We start from the raw sequence: 23870 nt of genomic DNA, 5'->3' as shown, positions 1-23870 counted from the left end.
CTTACTAATAAAAGCTATGAAGTCAACTTTATTCATTATCAAAGTGTGCTTTGACACCACACATTCATGAGTACAAGATTTCTGAACAGGCCTCCAAACCATGCCAGGACCAGCAGAAACACCAGCCCCGACATTAGGTGCACTTACTACAGGAACAGCCATGGAAGCTCTATCCTTCCACACTGTAGTTCTAGCAATCTGTCTTACAGCCTCTGCATATGATACATCATTACTAATTATATATCTCTGAGTCTGTCTAGCCTCTCTCTGCACCTGGCATCCACCAAATGCTGTACTATGCCTCCCCACCCCACAATTACAACACTTAACCTTCACATTACTCCCACATTCACCTTAATCATGTTCCCCTCCACACTTGGCACATTTTTCCTTCCTTTATATTGAGCTGCTACATGTCCAATTCTTTTGCATTTAAAAAACTGCAATGGGAAAGGGACAAATGCTCTGACATTGAAACTAAGGAATCCTATCTGTACTTTTCCAAGCATAACCTTCTCACACCTCAGCAGCATTGATAGACTTTCATTTATTAGAACTTCTTTCCTACTGATCAACCTGGCCTCAATCACTCTTTCTCCCTTCATATTTTTTTTAATGCCTCACTCTCCATACCATCAGAACTGACCCCCATATTGTTCACATTCCAGCACAGCTGTTACTTCACCAACTTTTTCTCAATTTGATGGCGCTTCCATTGATGCTCCTGTACTAAGTGAACCTACTGTCGGAGCTGGGGCTTCTGCTAGTCCTGGCATGGTTTCCAGACCTGTTCATAAATCTTGCGATCATGAATGTGCTGTGTAAAAAGACAATTTGACAGTAACATCTGTTACCCCCAATAACTATTTTGCCATATCCACTATAACCTTCAACCTGGCATTTCTGAGTTCCATAACCTGAGTCGTGTTGTTAACCTTACCAATGAGAGCTAGGAAGTTAACTTTATTGACTATCAATGGTTGTTGACATGATAAATAATTCTAAGGGTGGATTGTTTCAGCATGATATAGATCAACTGTAATGGATTGGGGGGGAGTAGAAGTTAGTTGGGATTTATTTGGTTTTTAATTGTATGTTCGTAGTGGTACAGAATTTGGCAGACCACGATTGATCGCACACTCCAGAACAGTAGGTGGCGACATGCACCTTACACGTTTGTTTGCGGACCGCCATGATATCATATAAGAAGAAGGGCGTAAACTGGTCCAAAGATGCTGTTCCGAAGACAAAAACGGCAGAGGGAGCCATTGTCCTTTTCTTTTTTTTTGCAAAACGTCTCTCTCCAGTAACACACAAATCTGTGTGTAGCTTGTAGCTACAACCGAACTTTACTTGTGAATGACCAGAATATAGATGGAATGTGTTCGACCCCTCCCTATCGTCCCCACTTACTTCAAGATAGCTGTCATGGATGGCATTGTTCCTGTACCCAATCACAGCCTAGGCAGCCGATAATGCAGATCTAGCATTCCCGTTCGTGGACTGGTTCTTACATAAAGCATTAAGGCTGCAAAGGCAGCATGGAGCATCGTCCAAAACATACATACATCTCTTTCTCATAAAACACGTTTGAATTTTCGAACTAGTTTTCATTGGGAAGGCAGAAGACAGAACACAAAATCCTACTAATTACTGCACGTGCTTAATTACATCACTATTGTTTTGAGCCGACTACGCCGTTGGCTTTGAACAGGGCACCTGGTTTATGCCCGGGTGGCAGCCCGGCTCCAAATCGAATGAAATCCATTTTTAGCGGATGCAAAACACAGGCGCCCGGGAGGGACTCATCGAACCATCTCAATGACCACTCAAAACCCTCCCACAAAGCCTGAAAACTAGTCCAATTTTATTTCTTACATTTATCCAACAGGTGTCTCTATAATGACAATCTAGATACAACTGGTAAAATTGCTTTACCTTGCTCTCTGCATTTCTCCCTTTGTTAAGGTTCGTCACACCAATTGATTTATTCTGAACTATGGTGATTGATAGTAAATGGTTAAGACATAGGCCTATATTTTCTTTAGAAAATATTATTGTGAAATTGTGTTAACACTATGTTAAAATTGTGTTATAGTGTTAATACAAGTCACATTGTTCTAAAATAATCATATTATAAACTGGAGTATAAAAATCGAAAGGCCCCAACAGTTTTTGGCTTCTTTTATATATTTCCGAGGGTTTATAGCATGGCTTTTGATGATCCTTGGTTGGGGTCTGAGCAGATTATTTGTTGCGATTGCAAATGTAAACAAAATGGTGGTCCGATAGTACAGGATTATGAGGAAAAACATTTAGTTCCGAAATATTTATTCCACGGGACAAAGCTAGATCCAGGGTATGACTGTGGCAATGAGTAGGTCTCGAGACATGTTGGACAAAATCCACTGAGTCGATGATGGCCCCGAAAGCCTTTTGGAGTGGGTCTGTGGACTTTTCCATGTGAATATTAAAGTCACCAAAAATAGAATATTATCTGCCATAACTACATGTACTCCCTGTTCACCCATGACTGCGTGCCACACACGAGTCCAACTCAATCATCAAGTTTGCTGACGACACGTCAGTGGTAGGCCTGATTACCAACAACGACAAGTAAGCCTACAGGGAGGTTAGAGCACTGGCAGAGTGATCCTAGGAAAATAATCTCTCCCTAAATGTCAACAAAACAAAGGAGTTGATCGTGGATGATAGGAGACAGAAGAGGGAGCACAACCCCATCTTCATCGACGGGGCTGCAGTGGATAGGGTCAAAAGAGTCAAGTTCCTCAGCGTGCACATCACTGAGGTCCTAAAATGGTCTCACCACACTGACACCATGGTGAAGAAACTGCAACAGCGCCTCTACAACCTCAGGTGGCTGAAGAAATTTGGCATGGCCCCCAGAGCCACTGAGTGTTCAATTGGCTGCTGTCTGACAGGCAGAGACAGTACAAGTGCATCAGAGCCAATGACCGAGAGACTAAAAAACTGCTTCCATAACCAGACCATCAGACTGTTGAACAGCCATCACTAGCCATCTACCAAGTGATGCACACTCACTTACACAGAACACAAACACAAGCCTGGCACGCACCTGCATAACCGTGGGAAGTAGGGGTGCTGAGGGTGTAGATGAAGGGGTTTAAAGAAGGATTTTTAAGCCATGAAACAATTGAGACATGGATTGTGTGCATGCCATTCAGAGGGTGAATGGGTAAGACAAAATATTTAAGTGCCTTTGAACAGGGTATGGTTGTCGATGCCAGGTGCACCGGTTTGTGTCAAGAACTGCAACACTGCTGGGTTTTTCACACTCAACAGGTTGGACATCCAGCCAACCTGACACAACTGTGGGATTCAACATGGGCCACCATCCCTGTGGAACGCTTTCCACACCTTGTAGTCCATGCCCGACGAATTGAGGCTGTTATGAGGGCAGCTCTACATACAGCTTTTGTCATTGCTGTTCTGAACCCACTGCTCCCAGGTTGTTGTGACGTCGCCAAGTTTGCCTTCCCCGTCCACTGCCCTGTATGGAGGTCACATGTGTCATTTTCCAGTCTGCCATGTACTGAAATTGCTATCCAAACATGCATGGCTTGAAATGCGGTCACCGGTCAAATGTGTGTAGCAAGCACTGCCACAGCAGCATAACATTTGATTAACACTAGAAAACACTTGATTTACATCATCATCAACATTTGGTCTGGTTGGCTGATAGCCTATGAGCAGCAGCACTTCATAATGTCTTTCCTTATAGAATCATAGCCATAGGAAGGGTGCTGGAGGTGTTGCAACACCCCTGATAAATTGAAATATATTTTACCCCTGATCAATTGAAATAGATTTTACCCCTGATCAATTGAAATAGATTTTATCCCTGATCAATTGAAATACATTTGACCCCTGATCAATTGAAATACATTTGCCAAAGGTAAAGAATTACTGCTTTGTGTTCAGAAATAAAATAAATAATTCAGAATAGCCTACGACACCATGAGTGAAAAAATTGCCTAGCTGCAGATTATGTGTAGCCTACATTGGGCAAAGTGCGGCAAATCTGTCAGTGGGTATGACTGTGGCAATGCAGACAAAACAGGTCTTTCACAATATTTCAAATACAATTGCGGAAAAACACAGGTTGGAAAGCAAGCGAGTGAGCTGCGCATCTTTGGGTGAGTCAGTGAAACTGGAAAGATTGTTTAGGACTATAATGTCCTCCTCATATTGTACAATGTTCTCTACACCCCCCGAAATAAATAGGCCTTTGCTACAGAGGCAGTTAGTGCCCACCGGTCACACACTGGTTGAATCAACATTGTTTCCACGTCATCTCAATTAAATTAAGTTGAACCAACATTGAATTGATGTCTTTGCCCAGTGGGGTTATGAATTGAGATATTAATGATGAAACTCCATTTAATTTTTCAAGGGTGGGATGGGGTTATTTCATTTTGAGCACCTGCTTCCTGAAAGGTCTGTGCATGGCCCTGACACAAGCTATCACACACACAGGCCTCATACTCACAAATGCACTTGCATATACACTCACAGAGCAAAACCTCAGTATTGAGGAGTAGTGAACTACATTCAACTATACTGAACAAAAATATAAATGCAACATGCAACAATTTCAAATATTTTACTGAGTTACAATTAATATAAGGAAATCAGTCAATTTAAATAAATAAATTAGGCCCTAATCTATGGATTTCACATAACTGGGCAGGGGTGCAGCTATGGGTGGGCCAAGGAGGGCCCAATGGGCCCTTCCATTGGGAGGCAGGCCCTGCCAATCAGAATTAGTTTTTCCCCACAAAAGGGCTTTATTACAGACAGAAATACTTATCAGCTCATGAAACATGGGACCAACACTTTAAATGTTGTTTATATTTTGTTCAGTGTACATTTACTTTTGATACTTAAGTATATTTCAAACCAAAATACATTTAGACTTTTACTCAAGTAGTATTTGACTGGGTGACTCAGTATCTTTACTTTTACTCAAGGATGACAATTTGATACTTTTTCAACCACTTGTTAAAAGGGCAGTGCCAGAGGACCTGAGGGACCTACTAGGTACATAACTTACAAGAATGTCTGACATGTATTGGGGTGCACAATTAAAAAACAATATAATAATCTTAAAATTCATTCTAAAACTCTCAGGCACCAGTGCAGAGACCTTAAAACGGTGTAATGTGTGCTCTCCGTTTGGTCTTGGTCAGTACCTGTGCTGTTGTATTCTGTATATTTTACAGTTGACCAATGGCTTTCTTGCGTAGACCAGACAGGATAGTATTACAGTAGTCAAGCCTGCTTGTCATAAAAGCATGGATGAGTCTCTTTGTATCAGCCTGAGAGAGAAATGGCCGCACCTTGGCAATGTTCCTCAGGTGGTTAAAAGCTATTTTGGTCACATTCCTAATGTGTGATTCAAATTAGAGTTCAGAATCTAAAATAACACTTAGGTTTTTTACCTGGTGTTTTATCTTTATTGCCTGTGTATTAAAATGTGCGGCCAGATTCTCTCTCTGTGATTTCGCTCCAACAATAAGTACCTAGGTCTTGTCTTGATTTAGCTGGAGGAAGTTGTGAGCCATTCAAGTATTTAAACCACTAATACAGTCTAATAATTTATCTGTGGAGCAAAAATCCTCTGGTGACACAGAAATGTTAAGTTATGTATCATCAGCGTAGCAGTGAAAATCCATTTCTGATACCAAGAGGTAACATAGAAACTGAACAGTACCGGACCCAAAATTGAATACCACATGTGATATGCATTTTCTCTGAGTTATGTTGACCAAGGGTGACAAAATAAACTCTTGACCGGTTAAAAAGGTCTTAAACCAATTTAGAACTCAGCCGGTTAGGCCAACCCACCTCTACAGTCTGTCCAGAAGGACATCATGGTCAACAGTGTCGAATGTAAGACTTAAATCCAAGAGAACAGAGAGATGTTTGGCATCTGTGTTGGCTCTAAGATCATTTACCACTTTAACTAAAGCTGTCTCTGCACTGTGGTATGCACAGAAAACAGATTGGAATTTTTCAAAAAATACAGTTGGCATTGAATTTTTTTATTTTTGAAAACCAATTTCTCCAGAATTTTGCTTAAGAATGGAAGGTTGGAGGTTGGCCGAAAATGGCTAAAAGCTCAACAATCTAGATTACTTTTCCTCAGACTGGGTTTCAGCATAGCAATTTTTAGTGCAGTGGGGAAAGTAAAAAAATAAATAATAATAATAATATTTCACCTTTATTTAACCAGGTAGGCTAGTTGAGAACAAGTTCTCATTTGCAACTGCGACCTGGCCAAGATAAAGCAAAGCAGTTCGACACAAACAACAACACAGAATTACATATGGAATAAACAAACACAGTCAATAATACAGTAGAAAAAGTCTATATACAGTGTGTGCTAATGAGGTAGGATAAGGGAGGAAAGGCAATAAATAGGCCATGGTGGCAAAATAATTACAATATAGCAGTTAAACACTGGAATGGTAGGATGTGCAAGTAGAGATACTGGGGTGCAAAGGAGAAAGATAAATAAATACAGTATGGGGATGAGGTAGTTGGATGGGTTATTTACAGATGGGCTATGTACAGGTCCAGTGATCTGCTCTGACAGCTGGTGCTTAAAGCTAGTGAGGGAGATATGAGTCTCCAGCTTCAGTGATTGTTGCAGTTTGTTCCAGTCATTGGCAATAGAGAACTGGAAGGAAAGGTGGCCAAATGAAGAATTGGCTTTGGGGGTGACCAGTGAGATATACCTGCTGGAGCGCGTGCTACGGGTAGGTGCTGCTATGGTGATTAGTGAGCTGAGATAAGGTGGGGCTTTACCTAGCAGAGACTTGTAGATGACCTGGAGCCAGTGGGTTTGGCAATGAGTATGAAGCGAGGGTCAGCCAACGAGAGTGTACAGGTCGCAATGGTGGGTAGTATATGGGGCTTTGGTGACAAAACAGATGGCACTGTGATAGACTGCATCCAATTTGTTGAGTAGAGTGTTGGAGGCAATTTTGTAAATGGCATCGCCGAAGGTGAGGATCGGTAGAATGGTCAGTTTTACGAGGGTATGTTTGGCAGCATGAGTGAAGGGTGCTTTGTTGCGAAATAGGAAGCCAATTCTAGATTTCATTTTGGATTGGAGATGCTTAATTTGAGTCTGGAAGAAGAGTTTACAGTCTAGCCAGACACCTAGGTATTTGTAGTTGTCCACATATTCTAAGTCAGAACCGTCCAGAGTAGTGATGCTGGACGGGGCGGGCAGTGATATGTTGAAGAGCATGCATTTAGTTTTACTTGTATTTAAGAGCAGTTGGAGGCCACGGAAGGAGAGTTGTATGGCATTGAAGCTTGTCTGGAGGTTAGTTAACACAGTGTCCAAAGAAGGTCCAGAGGTATACAGAATGGTGTCATCTGCATAAAGTGCCTGTGAACAGGGAGTGATTAACAATAGCTTGCACTTCTTCAGATAATCAAATAAAAACAATTTTGAAGAAGATGGTGGGGATAGGATTGTGAAGCCAAGTAGAAGGCTTAAATTATGATTTCACTTTCCTTAGCATGTCTGTGGCAACCAGGGAAAAATAAATCCATTGTGCCTTTGCGTGGTAGGCTAGGGCACATATCATCAAACTTCTCATCAGGTCTTCATTAACTGATAACCATGTTTTTTAAAATGTTTGTTATTAAGCTGTAGTCTGGGAGGCGGGAGGCTTCCATAAGAGTGGCTTCAAAAAAAGCAGCACTACAGTCTGAAGACAGCCATGTAATCAATTTTGAACTCCGTAATGAGGTCATTCACGACCTCATTAGCTAAATACTTGCAAAGTAGCTAAAAAGTACTAAGTAGATTAAAAGCTACCAAAATGCTAACGTTGTCTGTGATGAGATTCAAACATGTAACCTTTGAGTTTCTAGTCATAGGTGTTATACGCCCACACATCCACCACTGCCAACCACCCTCCTTTCATTGTTCTGTTAATAAGAAACCTTTTTCTTATGTAACCATACATAAGGGTGGAAGGTAACTAGTGGTTAGAGTGTTGGACTAGTAACCGGAAGGTTGTAAGATCAAATCCCTGAGCTGACAAGGTAAAACATTGGTCATTCTGCCCCTGAACAAGGCAGTTACCCACTTTTCCTAGGCCATCATTGAAAATAAGAATTTAATTTAATTTAACTGACTTGCCTAGTAAAATAAAAATACTAAATCTGACATATTATACTCATTTGAGTTTCCCGGATTTACGTATACTATGTTAGGTCGTTAGGTCGTGTTAGTGTCTGAGACCAGGCTGACCAAGCGCGACTTGTTTTCTCTAGCTATCCCATTTTCAAATGAGGTGACCCCTAAATTGGGAAACCCTGCTATATACAGTAAAAAGGGGGCAGGGTTTAGGGCGTGTCTTAGTCAACATCTGTGATGACGTCAAAGATTGCTGACTCAGGGGATGTTTTGGAGGAAGTGACAAGAGACGGAAAAGAAAAAGAAATAGGCCCTCTTCAAGTATACCTCCAAGGATTCCTCTTGCTTAAATCTTTATCTTACTTTGGAAACACAGGTGGCTTACCTACTAGTATTGAAAGTATATATTGCATATCATTAAACAGACGTGCGTTCTGACAGCAACGTTACCACACCACTAACGAACGTTAGGTTGTTGGGTGGGGGGGTGGGTCGTCTGTTTTTCATCTAGTTAGACGAAAGGCCCATTTGGACATTCCTTAATATTCCTTCCCTGTGTTTGGGTTGATCAAGGTAAGATTTGTATCTGGTATTCTTTTTCTGCACAAATTTTGATAAATGGTTATTTTATGTTTACCAATTTACTTACGGGTCGTTTGTCCCCGCAGTGGGCGTTGAGCGCTAGACACTGAAGTCAGATACCTAGCTTCTCGACTCTAAAACGAGTGTCACTCATCAGTCATACTAGAACATCTTTGTCAAAATCAGCCCTGTCCAATTAGTTAGCTGTCTAAACAGCCAGTAAGCATCCAAAATCATGTACTTAGCTAACTATCCTAAACCATGTACTTAGCTATTTTTTTTAAATGCATGGCTCTGTAGTATCTTATTAGCTTGGTGCTAGTTAGTAATGCACCAACTAACGTCACGTTAACGGACTATCTAACCTACTAGGCCCATCAGGGGTAACGCCAACATTATGCCAGCTACTAGTTAGCTAAAGTAACGTTGTTAGAAAACAAACAGACCGTTTAGCCAGAGTTGAGCTAACTGTCACGTTAGCTAACCTTGTTGATAAAATAATAACGTTAGTGTTGAATGACGTGCTCATCTGTAATCATTAGCTAACTAGCTAGTATTTTAGCAACTGGTAAACATTTGTTTACGAGCTAACCTTGCTAGCCAAATGTTTCATACTAGCCAGCAAGGGGTGTATTCATTAATCGGAATCAGTTGCAAAAATGTTTCGTCTGTTTCAAAACTCTAGGAAGCAAATGAGGGACCTACCTGGGGTGTATTCATTACGGAAACCTTTAGCTGTTTAAGAACCGAACAGAGTAAAACTAGTTTCTCAAGTTTTTATTGTCATGTGCACACGTACAGGGAAACGCCATTCTTGCTTGATTTTTCCCAACCATAAAATAATCTATTTTTTATTTATCTGTTATTTTACCAGGTAAGTTGACTGAGCACACCTTCTCATTTACAGCAACGATCTGGGGAATAGTTACAGGGGAGAGGATGAAAGAGCCAATCATAAACTGAGGATTATTAGGTGACAGATTGTGAATTTAGCAGGGTTTAACTCTCCTAATCGTACAATAAGTGTCATGTGATCTTTAATAACCTCAGAGAGTCAGGACACCCGTTTAACGTCCCATCTGAAAGACTGCACCCTACACAGGGCAGTGTTCCCCATCACTGCCCTGGAGCATAGGGATATTTTTTAGACCAAAGGAAAGAGTGCCTCCTACTGGCCCTCCAACACCACTTCCAGCAGCATCTGGTCTCCCACCCATGGACTGACCAGGACCAACCAGGCTTAGCTTCAGAAGCAAGCAAGCAGGGTGGTATGCTGCTGGCAATATCAGTAGTACTACAAAAAAAAGTAAAGTAGAACAAAAACACATGAGAGATAGAGATGACAACACAAAAAGTATACTGAACAAAGATATAAAGGCTACAATTTCAAAGATTTTACTGAGTTTAAGTTCATATAAGGAAATCAGTCAATGGAAATAAATTCATTAGGCCCTTATCTATGGATTTCACATGACTGGGCAGGGGTGCAGTTGTGGTTGGGCCTGGGAGGGCACAGGCCCAACCACTTGGGAGCCAGGCCCAGCCAATCAGAATGAGTTTTTCCCCACAAAATGGCTTAATTACAGACAGAAATACTCCTCAATTTTATCAGCTGTCCTGGTGGCTGGTCTCAGATCCTGCAGGTGAAGAAGCCAGATGTGGAGGCCCTGGGCTGGCGTGGTTACACATTGACTGAGTTTGAGACTGGTTGGACGTACTGCCAAATTCTCTAAAACAACGTTGGAGGCGGCTTATGGTAGAGAAATGAACATTCAATTAGCTGATAACAGCTCTGGTGGCATGCCAATTAGACAATCTCCCAACTTGAGACATCTGTGGCACTGTGTTGTGTCAAAATGGCACATTTTAGAGGGGCCTTTTGTCCACAGCACAAGGTGCACCTGTGGAATGACCATGCTGTTTAATCAGCTTCTTGATATGCCACACCTGTCAGGTGGATGGATTATATTGGCAAATGAGAAATGCTCACTCAGAGGGATGTAAACAAATGTGTGCACAATTCTTTTATTTCAGCTTATAAAACATGGGACCAACACTTTACATGTTGCATTTATATTTTTGTTCAGTATAAGTCAGGGTCGGTTCCAATATCATATTTACAATGTGCATGGATACTGGAGTAGTAGGATTAGATATGTTTAGGGGTAAGGTAGGCATCAGGATATATGATGAACATTGTAGCAGCAGAGTTGATTGTATTGATTGTATGTGAGTGTGTCTATTTGACCAATTCAAATAGGTCCCCCCTTTTTTCGTTTGTTTCAGAATCGAGGTAATGAGTATATTCCTGAATTTGTCCAATAGAAAAATATTGTTTTCGTTGCGAAATCCATCCGTTTGGAGTAAACGTTTTCCGTTGCAAAACGTTTTGTTACAAGTGTACGGATATAGGAAGGACACGTGACATCCCGGCAATTTTGAGAAAAAATAAGTTATAGCGGAGTTGTGCCTGGTTGTCACTAGTTACCACAAAGTCCCTGCCTATTTCTACAATTTATCTTCTTGTGATTTTCCACCTAACCCTAACCACACTGCTAACTATATGCCTAACCCTTTAATAAATTAAAACCAAAAAGCAGAATGGTCTCACCTGATCTGGCCTCCTCTCCTTCCATTTTTAAAGACATTTATTTTCGTTGTTACTGGCCAATAGTGAAGTTGGTCAATATAATGAATAATCTGTGGTGTTGCTTTCTACATGAGAAACCCATGTGACCCACCCGACTCTCATGAATGTCATGGGTTAGAGATTAAATATGGAGTCAGCAAGGCCACAGTCAGAATTGCCAAATTGTTAGAAATTAAAAAAGTATATAGTGCTTCATTTAATTGTTCAGACTGAGGTTAGGCCTATTTTGGCACCGTGCATGTATCTTCCACCCTCAGAATCTAGAGTGGTCCAATTGATCACTTATGTTGGTCTACATTCCATGTCGGGGTTCCTGAATGCACGGTCCTGTGATCAAATATAATTTGTCACATGCGCCGAATACAACAGGTGTAGACCTTACTGTGAAATGCTTACCTACAAGCCCTTATCCAACAGTGCAGTTCAAGAAATATAGTTAAGAAAATATTGACTAAATCAACTAAAGTGGAAAAAAAAAAAATCCTAAAGGAAAACAAGAAAATTATATAACAATAACAAGGCTATATACAGGGGGTACCGGTACCGAGTCAATGTGCTGGGGTACAGGTTAGTTGAGGTAACTTGGAAAGTGACTATGCATAGGTAATAAACACTGAGTAGCAGCAGTGTAAAAACAAGGGGGAGGGGGGGGAGTGTCAATGTTAATAGGGTGGCCATTTGATTAATCGTTCAGCAGTCTTATGTCTTGGGGGTAGAAGCTGTTAAGGAGCCTTTTGGTCCTAGACTTGGTGCTCCAGTACCGCTTGCTGTGTGGTAGCAGAGAGAACAGTCTATGACTTGGGTGACTGGAGTCTTTGACGATTTTTGGGGCCTTTTCTCTGACACTGCCTATTATATAGGTCCTGGATGTCAGGAAGCTTGGCCCCGGTGGTGTACTGGGCCATGCGCACTACCCTCTGTAGCTCCTTATGGTCAGATGCCGAGCAGTTGCCATACCAGGTGGTGATACAACCGGTCAGGATGCTCTCGATGGTGCAGCTGTAGAACTTTTTGAGGATCTGGGACCAATGCCACATCTTTTCAGTGTCCTGAGGGGGAAAAGGTGTTGTTGTATCCTCTTCACAACTGTCTTTGTGTGTATGGACTAGGGCTGAGTGATATGGCCAAAATCTCATATCCTGATATAGGTCATTTCATAAAATGATAAATATCACAATATAGCACATTTTCTGTAAATTCAATGAATAAATTGTTTCTATAAAATGACCACGTGTAAAGGCTTAGTTCTTATTACATTTTGAATTATACAACTCTCGTTTCTCGAACATGTAAATTTGGGCCATGTCTTTCCAAATGTAAGTCGTAGCGGCAGTTGTTATCTCCTTCCATCTTCGTGATTCTTTGCCATATGGTGTGCCGTGGGCAAACGTCTCTTCAACGTCTGAGTTGGGGGTTTGTATTGAACACTCGACTGTACTTTTGGGTCTCATCCGTAGACTCTCTCCGTACTGTTTCACATGATTCTTGCATAGGTGGTAAAAGAGGTTAGTGGTTTTTGAGCCTGTTGTCGGGACCGGCCTGCGGCATATTTGCAGAGGACGGTTTTTTGGTCCATGACAGACTTTTCATACCCAAACCACATCCATGCGACCGAAGTGGCCCCTCTTTTAGCTATGAACTCAGTCTCCATGCTCTGTGTCACGTTCACTCTCCTCCATGTTTGTTTGTGTTGCAAATTTCTTTCCACACGGCACGTTCACTTGCTCCACTTCAGCCCCGTCAATGTTAATGGGGGCCTGTTGGGTCCTCCTTTTCCTAGTCCACGATCAGCTCTTTGTCTTGCTGACATTGAGGGAGATGTGATGTCCTGGCACCACACTGCCAGCACTCTAACCTCCTCCCTATAGGCTGTCTCATCATTGTTGGTGATCTGGCCTACCACTGCTGTGTCGTCAGCAAACTTAATGATGGTGTTGGAGTCGTGCTTGGCCACACAGTCGTGGGTGAACGGGGAGTACAGGAAGGGACTAAGCACGCACCCCTGAGGGGTGCCAGGGTTGAGGATCAGCATGGCAGTTGTGTTGTTGCCTACCCTTACCACCTGGGGGTGGTCCGTCAGGAAGTTCAATCATTGTCCTATATTGACGTTTTGCCTGTTTGATGGTTCGTCTGAGGGCATAGCGGGATTTCTTATAAGCGTCTGGATTAGTGTCCCTCTCCTTGAAGCGGCAGCTCTAGCCTTTAGCTCAGTGCGGATGTTGCCTGTAATCCATGGCATCTAGTTGGCAAATGTACATGCGGGAATGACATTGTTGATGTACTTATTGATGGAAGCGAAAGGGGGATACCTAGTCAGTTGTCCATCTGAATGTATTCAACTGAAATGTGTCTTCTGCATTTAACCCAACCCCTCTGAATCAGAGAGGTGCAGGGGGCTGCCTTAATTGACATCCACGGTGCCCTGGGAACAGTGGGTCCAACTGCCTTGCTCAGGGGCAGAACGACAGATTTGTACCTTTACAGCTCGGGGATTCAATCCAACAACCTTTCGGTTACTGGCCTAACGCTCTAACCACTAGGCAGCCGGTGAATGAGGTGGTATGCTCCTCAATGCCATTGGATGAATCCTGGAGGATATTCCAGACTGTGTTAGCAAAACAGTCCTGTAGCGTAGCATCCACGTCATCTGACCACTTCTGTATTGAGCGAGTCAATGGTACTTCCTGCTTTAATTGTTGCTTGTAAGCAGGAATCAGGAGGATATAATTATGGTCAGGTTTTATTTGGGGGAGATATGGTTATGCTGTTTTGTTAAGAAAATGTAGGTCAGTGAGAGCAAGGTGTACTATATTGGGGGGGGGGTCTTTATTCAATGTGTCTTTATGGAAGGACTCTGCACAAAGATGGCCCGCACATCAACAGGAATATTGTATTCCACTCTCTGTGGATCAAGTCTCATAGCTTCCTTCACATGTTGAAACGTTTCTGGTTTACATTAAGTCTACATTCCTCTCCCAAACCTGTGTCCTGTGAAAGTGAAATTATAGGAACCTCTTGTTGGAGGGGCAGGCAGAGTTTAAAAAAAACAACAACAAAAAACACCTAGTCTTGTTGTTTATGTAGTTAAACAGTGTCCAGTGAGGCACACTGTACTTGGTTACATTCCCAGAACTATTCCTGCTCCGAGCATTTCATTGTCTGTAATCCCAATGACTGGATCACTAGCTGTGGACCAAATGTCTAGAGTGAGGTTGAGCTAGCAGCTGGTCAATGTAGTCAATTGCACAAAGGAAGTGTTATAATATTTACACTGCAGTAGTAGTGGTTGTAAGTAGTAGCCTGTGATAATATTGCCTGAGCCATGCTGTCGTAGAACATAAACTGCATCGCTTTTTAACCCGGGGGGGGGGGTTTCCACAGCAGACACACAGGCAGCATGCTGTGTGTGCATGTGTTATAGGTTGCTGTTTACCATAATAACAATGTACATGGTTAGTCCACCATTCTAATGTAGTGCCCCTTTCCTCAGCTGTGGCACAATGACGTCTAGGAAGAAAGTACTACTCAAAGTCATCATCCTGGGAGACTCTGGGTGAGTGTCCTGTCTACCTTGCTAATTACACTTCTCAACGTAAAAGTTTACAGAATATGTTTGTTTACCAATCACTCTGTCATAACTGTTGCTGAATCTCTCTTGTCAGAGTTGGGAAGACGTCGCTGATGAACCAGTATGTGAATAAGAAGTTCAGTAACCAGTACAAAGCCACAATAGGAGCTGATTTCCTAACGAAAGAAGTGATGGTGGATGACAGACTTGTCACCATGCAGGTACTGGGGAAGGGATACTATCAATTTACTCATCACTTCACAAGTGCTGTGCTGAAGTAGAGGCCAGTGGGTAGGCCTATAATCTATTGTTGTTCATGAACATGTATCGCCTCCCTGTGCTCTGTCACAGATCTGGGACACTGCAGGGCAGGAGAGGTTCCAGTCTCTGGGTGTAGCGTTCTACCGTGGGGCAGACTGCTGTGTGCTGGTGTTTGACGTGACTGCCCCCAACACCTTTAAGACGTTAGACAGCTGGAGGGACGAGTTCCTTATACAGGCCAGCCCCCGAGATCCCGAGAACTTCCCCTTTGTGGTGCTAGGCAACAAGATTGACTTGGAGAACAGACAGGTGGGTCAAGATGTAGTGTTTGAGACCAGAGCATCTCAGGCAGTAGCTTGTGTTCCCCGCAGAGAATGACAGCTGCCCTTTTCATCTGTCAGGTGACGACCAAACGAGCACAGGCGTGGTGTCAGAGCAAGAACAACATCCCCTACTTCGAGACCAGCGCTAAGGAGGCCATCAACGTTGAACAGGCTTTCCAGACTATCGCACGCAATGCTCTTAAACAGGTAGGGGTCAGATGTGAGCTTATAAGAGGTTTGCTGAATGCCATGTGTGTTTTGTGTATTTACAGTAGTGCTGTCTTGATTTCATTGTACAGTGCCTTTCACACCCCTAGACCTTTTCCACGTTTTGTTGTTACAGACAGAATTTAAAATGGATTAATTTGAGATTTTGTGCCACTGATCTAGACACAATACCCATCAATGTCAAAGTGAAATTTTGTTTGCAGAAATGTTAAAGTAGAAATGTCTTGAATCAGTAAGTATTCAACCCATTTGTTAAGGCAAGCCGAAATACTTTCAGAAGGAAAAATATCGCTGTGTACACAAGTTGCATGGACTCACTCTGTGTGCAATAATAGTGGTTAACATGATTTTTGAATGATTACCCCATCTCTATACCCCACACATACACACACAAATATCTGTAAGGTCCCCCAGTCAAGTAGTGATTTTTCAAGTGCAGAGTCAACCACAAAGACCAGGGAGGTTTTCCAAAGCCTCACAAAGAGGCAGATGGGTAAAAAAATTTTTTTTAAAAAGCAGACACTGAATATCCCTTTGAGCATAGTGAAGTTATTAATAATGCTTTGGATGGTGTATCTATACACCCAGTCATTACAAAGATACAGGTGTCCTCCCTAACTCCGTTGCCGGAGAGGAAGGAAACCGCTCAGGGATTTCACCATGAGGCCAATGGTTACTTTAAAACAGTTACATAGTTTAATGGCTATGATGGGAGAAAACTGAAGATGGATCAACAATATTGTAGTTACTCCACAATACTGACCTAAATGACAGAGTGAAAAGGAAGTCTGTACAGAATAAAAAATATTCCAAAACATGCATTGTGTTTGGGGCAAAACAAACACAACACATCGCTGAGTAAGTACTGTACTACTCTTTATATTTTCAAGCATGATGGTGGCTGCGTCATGCTATGGATATGGTAGTCATCGGCAAGGTCTACTGAGTTTTTAGAGCTAAGCACAGGCAAAACCAAATTTACACGAGTTGCTTACCAAGATGACATTGAATGTTCCAGAGTGGCCTAGTTAGTTTTGGCTTAAATCTATGGCAAGACTGGAAAATGTCTGTCTAGCAATGATCACAACCAGCTTGACAGAGCTTTAAGAGTTTAACAAATAATAATGGGCAAATATTCAGGTGTATAAAGCTCTTAAGATACTTATGCTGTAATCACTGCCAAAGGTGATTCCAACATGTATTGACTAAGGGGTTGAATACTTATCTAATGAAGATATATTATTGATTTATTTTTAATTATTGCCAAGAGTGTGCACAGCTGTCATCAAGGCAAAGGGTGGCAACTTTGAAGAATCTAAAATCTAAAATGGATTGATTTGTTTAACACTTTTGGTTACTACATAATTCCATATGTTATTTCATAGTTTTGATGTCTTCACTATTGTATGTATAAAATAATAAAAATAAAGAAAAACCCTTTAATGAGTAGGTGTCCAAACATTTAACTGGTACTGTATATATTTCACTTTGACATTAGAGTATTCTGTGTTGATCGTTGGAAAAAAAAGGCAACTCCATTTCAATCCCAATTTGTAACACATCAAAATGTGAAAGTCAAGGGGTTTAATATCAAAAGAAAAAGTATAAATATTTTCTAATTGCTTATATTAAGCAAACCAGATGGCAAAATTGTCTTTGTTTTTTAAATGTACAGATACCCAGGGGCACACTCCAACACTGACATAATTTACAAAGAAAGCATTTGTGTTTAGTGAGTCTGCCAGATCAGAGGCAATAGGGATGACCAGGGATGTTCTCTTGATAAGTGCATGAATTTGGACCAGTTTCCTGTCAAAATGTAACAAACTTTTGGGTGTCAGGGAAAATGTATGGAGTAAAACGTACATTATTGTCTTTAAGAATGTAATAAAGTAAAAGTTGTAAAATATAAATAGTAATGTGTATATATACCCCACAACACTACTTCAGTAAAAATACTTTAAAGTACTTAACAGCATCTCGTCTTTTAGGAGACAGAGGTGGAGTTGTACAATGAGTTTCCTGAACCGATAAAGCTGGACAGGAACGAACGGGCCAAGCCATCAGCGGAGGCCTGCAGCTGCTGAGGACCCAGGAGACCTACAGGGGACAACTGTTTGCCCTGCTACTCTGTCTTGCCTTGTCTACCCTTTATCCTCCATGCCCCTGTGTGCTCTCCTCTGCCCAATATCATCACTGGCCTTCGTAGATGCAAGCAGAGTTCTGCTCGTAAAGTATACTTTACACACACACACACTGGACTCATCCCAGTGTACACATCACACATTTACTCTCAAGATGAATCTCCAAGCCCAAAGAACACCCAGATGGATATTAGAGCATTTAACAGCATATCTGCTTATTATTTCCCCTAACCTGTCTCAAACACCTTTTTAGATGCCATTGTTTCCATGGCACCAGCCTCATAACATTTTACAAGGGGGGTTAAATGTAGTTCACTCTCAAAGTTCCAGTGGTGAAGGATCAGATTGAATAATTTATATCAATGGTGTGTGGGGGTTATACCAATGTACTGCCTAAAGATACATGTGTTAATTTGATTGGATGTAAACTAGCAAATCCAACATATAAGGGTGTTGAAGGCATTTTTTGCACTTTGTTGTCATGTAGGCTTATTCAAACCCTATTTGACACCTTATTTTGGAGCCACAATAAACACTTTTTAATTTATTTTTTTAGCTCAAGGCAGAAGAGGCTATATGGATTTTAACTCTGCTCCCCAACTTCCATGATGTCCTCAACTGCCCTACACATTGTTTCTCAATGGGGGAAAAGTCAAGCGGAAAATTATTTTGTCAACATTGAGACCTAACACGGGGTAGAGAATCAAACCAAGGGAGATATATTTTCAGAATAGAAATATCTCTTTACTATTATTAGCTAGTACCTGTCTTCTTTTTACGCTGTCAACTATCACAAACCTTTTTCAATCGTTTAAGGCAAGAAAACATGTCTTGTCAGTTTCTCTCTCCCGATAGCTCAGGTTGGCAAATTATTTAAGTGCTTGATTTGTTTTGTTTTTTACCGATCAGATCTTTTGTCTGTTCGCATATTATGTTTAGAATTTGAATTGCATCAGAGGACATATGGGGGAAATGTGTTAGCTTTAATCAAGTTAATGAAATGATAAATGCACTTAATCTACATTGTTGAAAATGTCTTTGGGTTTCAGGTAGTAATAATGGTTATTGAATAAAGAATCTGTGTGTGTTAGTGCAAGTAGAACAGGTAGTTAAAGCACAGTAGGTTACTATCATGGCTCTCATACACACAGCTGTTGAAAGACAGTTTACTCAAATCTATAGTATACTCTTGAATACATTGAAATGTGTCATTTTGCATGGGGGCACTCACTTGGTATTTGTATTCAGTCTACTACTTGTACTGAAATATAAAAATTGGTCACTTGTGAAAGTTGACAGGACACGGGACCATCAATCTGTCAAATGTTTAATTACATTATCTTCAACCTACACCAGACATAAAAATAATCAAACCATTTGCGCTCTTCCACCTCAAGACAATAAGACATACATTCTTCAGTCTGTTCCCATCTCTTTTCAAAGTCAGTCAATGTTTGTCCCAACCACTCAGTTGGTCCTGGGTTTCTTACTGGGTCCCTGCAGCCACTGTTGGAGAGGCCCTGCAGTCTTCAGCTGCTTCTCAGGCTGTTTCTCCTGTGTGGCCCTCCTGTTTGACTTCCCCAGTGTCTGGCTCTTTCCTCTTGGAGGGTGTGCTGCTCTTTAGCCAGCCCATCATCATCTTACTGCCAGCTGAGGGCTTGAGCTCCTGTGGAAGGAAGTGTATATGATGAGGGGAGGCAGGGAGGAAAGTGTAGTATGGTATGGAGCTCATTATGTATTTTTACTCTTCAACGTTTTAAATCTAGATATGTTAAGTGTTTAGAAAGGTTGTCCCAGACCAATGATCAGGAGCTATTCAATGATTGGAACACACCAGACATCTCAAATATGGGTATGTCATGCAGTTATACTTTCTTAGCCTGAGGATCCACTGGCAGCAGGCACTCAGGAATTGTTTTTGAGAGTTGTTGACCAGTGAAGAGACTGTGTGAAAGGTCAGTTTGTTTTTGGACTGAAGCAGTTTTAGGGCATCTAATGACTTCTCCTCACCAAAATCCAGCCATCTTCTGACCTCTGTCGAGAATCGCTGGCATCCTGCAACACAAGCAAAATCATTGGTGATTCTACCTCATACAAACTTTCATATATAAAGAACATACTTTACTCAAGAAGAGAGTCATGTTTTAAACAGACCCATACTGGTCATAGATGCCTTGATGATAGGGGATGTACCCAGAGTGATCACAGTGTAGGTCTAGAGGGGATCTCCACTATGGGGAGTCCATCAGTCAAACAGTCCTGCAATGGTCAGCAACAGCCATCCTCTCCACTCACAGACTCCTTTGTCCTACATAAGACAGAAATACATAAAATCGGTCAAAAGGCAAAGTTTACATTATTTCATTACTGCAGACAAACAGAAGGATCACAAAATGGGTCAGGATGGAGTCAGTGGGAGAGTGCTAAAGTATTTTTGAGAAGAAAAGGGAAGATGGGAGACATCAGTGTAATCAGACTCAATCATATTCTGAATGTTAGTTTTCTTAGTGATGAAAGGTGCATGTGTGGGTAGGCTCACCTCTTCCAGGTCTACAGAGCCTTCTTCAGACATGCATGTCTGTATCCTCCTTATAGGGTGTCCCCTCATCCTGGTCCTCTGTTTTCACGTGAGCAGATCCTTGAGTCTGGGGGAAATAGATGAAAGGCTGCTTGTCTTTCTCCTGCCTCCATTCATAAAAGCCGTCAGCCAAGATGTAACAGCGCTGTCCTTTCAGCATCGGATCCTGAATGAAATGGTACACAAACATTCACTAATACACAGAAACCAAGTTTGAGGATGCATGCTGTCCCAGTTGATGAGTTATGTGGATTTCATGTGAAGATGAATCCAACTCACTCTGCACCTTGTAGGACTTCTCTAGGCGGCTCCCGCTGCAACAATTGTTGGTGCTGTACTGCATCTTGCTTGGGTCATTGCTGCCAGCATCCACTCATCCACTGGGGCATTCTGAGGGAAAAGGGGTGGATGCAGACTGGTTAATACACACATCTCTCTCCAGGCAGGGTGCAAATAAAGCCCCCCCCCCCCAAAGAAACATCAGCACCCTAGCCAGGATCAGTTGAACACCTATACTTTGCATACCTTATCAAAATGTTTTTGGTACAAGGTGGGGCTCAAAGACTGTTGACTCTTGTTGTAGGAAGGTCGATACGTATCCGAATCCCATCATTTCCACCTCGGTCTCTACTGAGAGGCGCCCTCCGCCTTCAGGATGAATGCAGCCAAAGATTAATATTAATCTAACCCATGTATTTGTGATGCGGTCCTCCCACACGTCCTCAGCCCAGTGTCTGATGAAACAACATGCAGTAATGAAATGCATGCATTGTGTATAGTACTGACAAATGTAACATTTTCCACAATGACTCAAGGGAAGCATTCCAAACACTTAAAAGACACCCTATCCCCTCAGCCCTCAAATTAAGTGGACACTTCTGATGATGTTTAATGAAGTCTGACGAGTATACACTTGCAGGGCAAGGGCGGAAGGAATTATTTTTAAATGGAAATTTGTCACTGTTCATCCAGAGATGATTGTGTTTTCAGCCACCGGTAGCTTGTGGGTGCTTTATATGCGCTACAGTCAATTATGATTGCATGTCTATATTAACTATATAATTATTAATATATGCCTACTGAATGATAGCTAGCAAATTAATTAGCTAAATAAAGTTAGCCTGCCTAGCTGGAACTTCTGAAGAAGGAAAATGTTTAATAAAAAAAATTCCAAAAGCAAACCAAACAAAAATATTACTACTTTTATGAGATGTGTTTGTGCCGTCATGTCCATTAGTAGCACAATTTCTAACCTTTTTACATTAGTTTACTTGTATGTTTACTTATCCATATTGACGCTGAGGTCTAAAGTTTTGGCTTATTTTTCTTAGCGGATGTACAATCATTGCGAATTGAATTGTGGGGCGTTTCAGGCCTGAAGTGAAAATAATTGTACACTCGTAAACTCGATCAGAAAGAAGGGCTGAGGGGCTTACATTGCGAATAATCCTTGTTTGGCTAATCGTTTGGACCAACATCCAAAATGGTGACAGGGATTACCCCAAGGATATAAAGCGAGGGTAAGCGAACGAGGGTGTCTTTTTTTTCTTCAACCTGTCAGAATTTGGGTTTAATACTTTTTATGAAAAAGTTTGATCTTACTGATACATGGAGAGAGGTTTCTGGCCGGCAGATTGTTCACTTGGAGTAACAAAACAGGTTCCAGATAATCCAGAATAGATTTTAGGCTTATATCCAAATGTATTGATAGTGAGTGTGTTACTACACATATTTGTACTAGTCCCCTCACAGACCATAGGGCCATTTACATTGATATCAAAATATTTACTCCTGATACGAACCTTGGTAGAGCATCCTACTGGAAGCTAAATAGCTCGTTATTAAATAATCATGTAGTTAAATTTGAGGTTAAAGATCTGCTCTCACACTTTTGGGAAAGGGCTTGTGAATAAAATCTTATTGCAAGAACTGGGAGCTCATTACATTTGAGGTGTTCAAATACCTTAGAAAATATGGTAGTAATCTTGCTTAAGACCAGAAAAGCTGATCATTAAGATAACTTCCCTTTCTCAGAGGTCCCCTGTCGGCCTCTCAGGGGAGGAGAAGATGGAACTGAGTGAGTTACAAAATAAACTAGATAATATAGAAACTATATAAATAAACTGGATAATATATATAGATGAAATAAACTGGATGATATATATAGATGAAATAAACTTGATAATATATATAGATTAAATAAACTGGATAATATATAGAGATTAAAAGTAGAAGGAGCCGTTATTAGATCAGGAAAAAATGGATTGAGGAGGGATCCTATTTCTTTAGACTTGAGAAATTTCACTCTACAAATAATACTATCCATAAATTAAACATTGATGGTGTTATTACAGATGACCAAAAATTAAAATGGCTAAATACTGTATACATTTTTACAGAAAATTGTATAGCTCTACGTACTGTCAGGAATCCACAGATATGTTTTTTAACCTACTGAATAATGTTCACTCTATCAGTGATATAAAATCTAAACAGTGTGATGAACCCATCAAAGTTGAAGAGATTAGAGTCTATCAAACAGCTAAACAACAATAAATCACCAGGTGTTGATGGAATTACATCTGCATTTTACAACTTATTTTCTGAACAAGTAGCTCACTTACTATTTCAAGTCTTTTTAGAGAGTATTAAAAACAATGTTCTCCCTCCTACAATGAGTCAGGGGTTAATAACACAGTTTCCAGTGAAACTTTCTGCTTTTCATCTCCAGGTTTTCTTGTCATTGTCCTTAATTTATAAACACATTTTTTCTCCACACAGATATTACGTATGGAATAATCGGGAAATATTGTATAAAAATACTTCTTTGTTTTTAGAATATTGGTTCCGAAATAACATCCTATTGGTGAGCCAACTGGTAAATGCAGAGGGTCTTTTACTCAGTTATAAGGAATTCTTATCACTTTACAAGGTTCCTGTAACACCTAAAGATTTTGCAATTGTTTTAGATGCCATTCCCTCAGGTGTTGCTCTGTTATTCAGGAACATGTCAAGACCTGACCCTCAGAGCCTACCTTCTATTGACCCTGTTGACTCATCAGTAGAAAATATTTGTTTATCTTTTGGTCCATTCAACAACAGAGTGACACGAACCTTGTTTCAGCAGGATGTTGTATCAATACCTTATGTCATGCCTTATTGGAATGGATTTATTGATAACATCAGTTGGAAAAAAGTTTGGATGTTGCCACACACATACCAACTTGTTAACAAAATTAAGGAAGTTTCCTTTAAAATTATTCATAAATATTATCCTGCCAACCACTATATGAAGAAGTTAAAGGAAAACATCAACTCAAATTGCTCCTTTTG

General features: G+C 41.0%; 1 protein-coding gene and 1 long non-coding RNA gene across 3 annotated transcripts; one reads left to right on the top strand and one right to left on the bottom strand.

Moving 5' to 3' along the window:
• Positions 1-8456: 8456 nt before the first annotated feature.
• rab7a (RAB7a, member RAS oncogene family) lies at positions 8457-19274 on the top strand. The gene is made up of 6 exons (XM_024380623.2): positions 8457-8776; positions 14926-14988; positions 15098-15224; positions 15355-15573; positions 15666-15794; positions 17807-19274. The coding sequence occupies exons 2-6, from the start codon at positions 14936-14938 to the stop codon at positions 17900-17902; spliced, it is 624 nt and encodes a 207-aa protein (XP_024236391.1). The 5' UTR covers positions 8457-8776; positions 14926-14935; the 3' UTR covers positions 17903-19274.
• Positions 19274-22654, bottom strand: LOC112219407. Of its 2 annotated transcripts, none has more exons than XR_006078581.1 (6): positions 21063-22654; positions 20817-20927; positions 20499-20703; positions 20120-20267; positions 19970-20014; positions 19274-19625 (listed from the first exon to the last, which is right to left on the bottom strand). It is a non-coding gene; the product is annotated as an uncharacterized LOC112219407 (long non-coding RNA). The 2 variants fall into 2 exon arrangements; XR_006078580.1 differs by having other exon boundaries at positions 20153-20267; positions 21063-21612.
• Positions 22655-23870: the final 1216 nt, after the last annotated feature.

This window comes from Oncorhynchus tshawytscha, linkage group LG02, assembly GCF_018296145.1.
Source record: "Oncorhynchus tshawytscha isolate Ot180627B linkage group LG02, Otsh_v2.0, whole genome shotgun sequence".
Classification (NCBI taxonomy): domain Eukaryota; kingdom Metazoa; phylum Chordata; class Actinopteri; order Salmoniformes; family Salmonidae; genus Oncorhynchus; species Oncorhynchus tshawytscha.
This window is presented reverse-complemented; position numbering and strand designations above follow the sequence as displayed.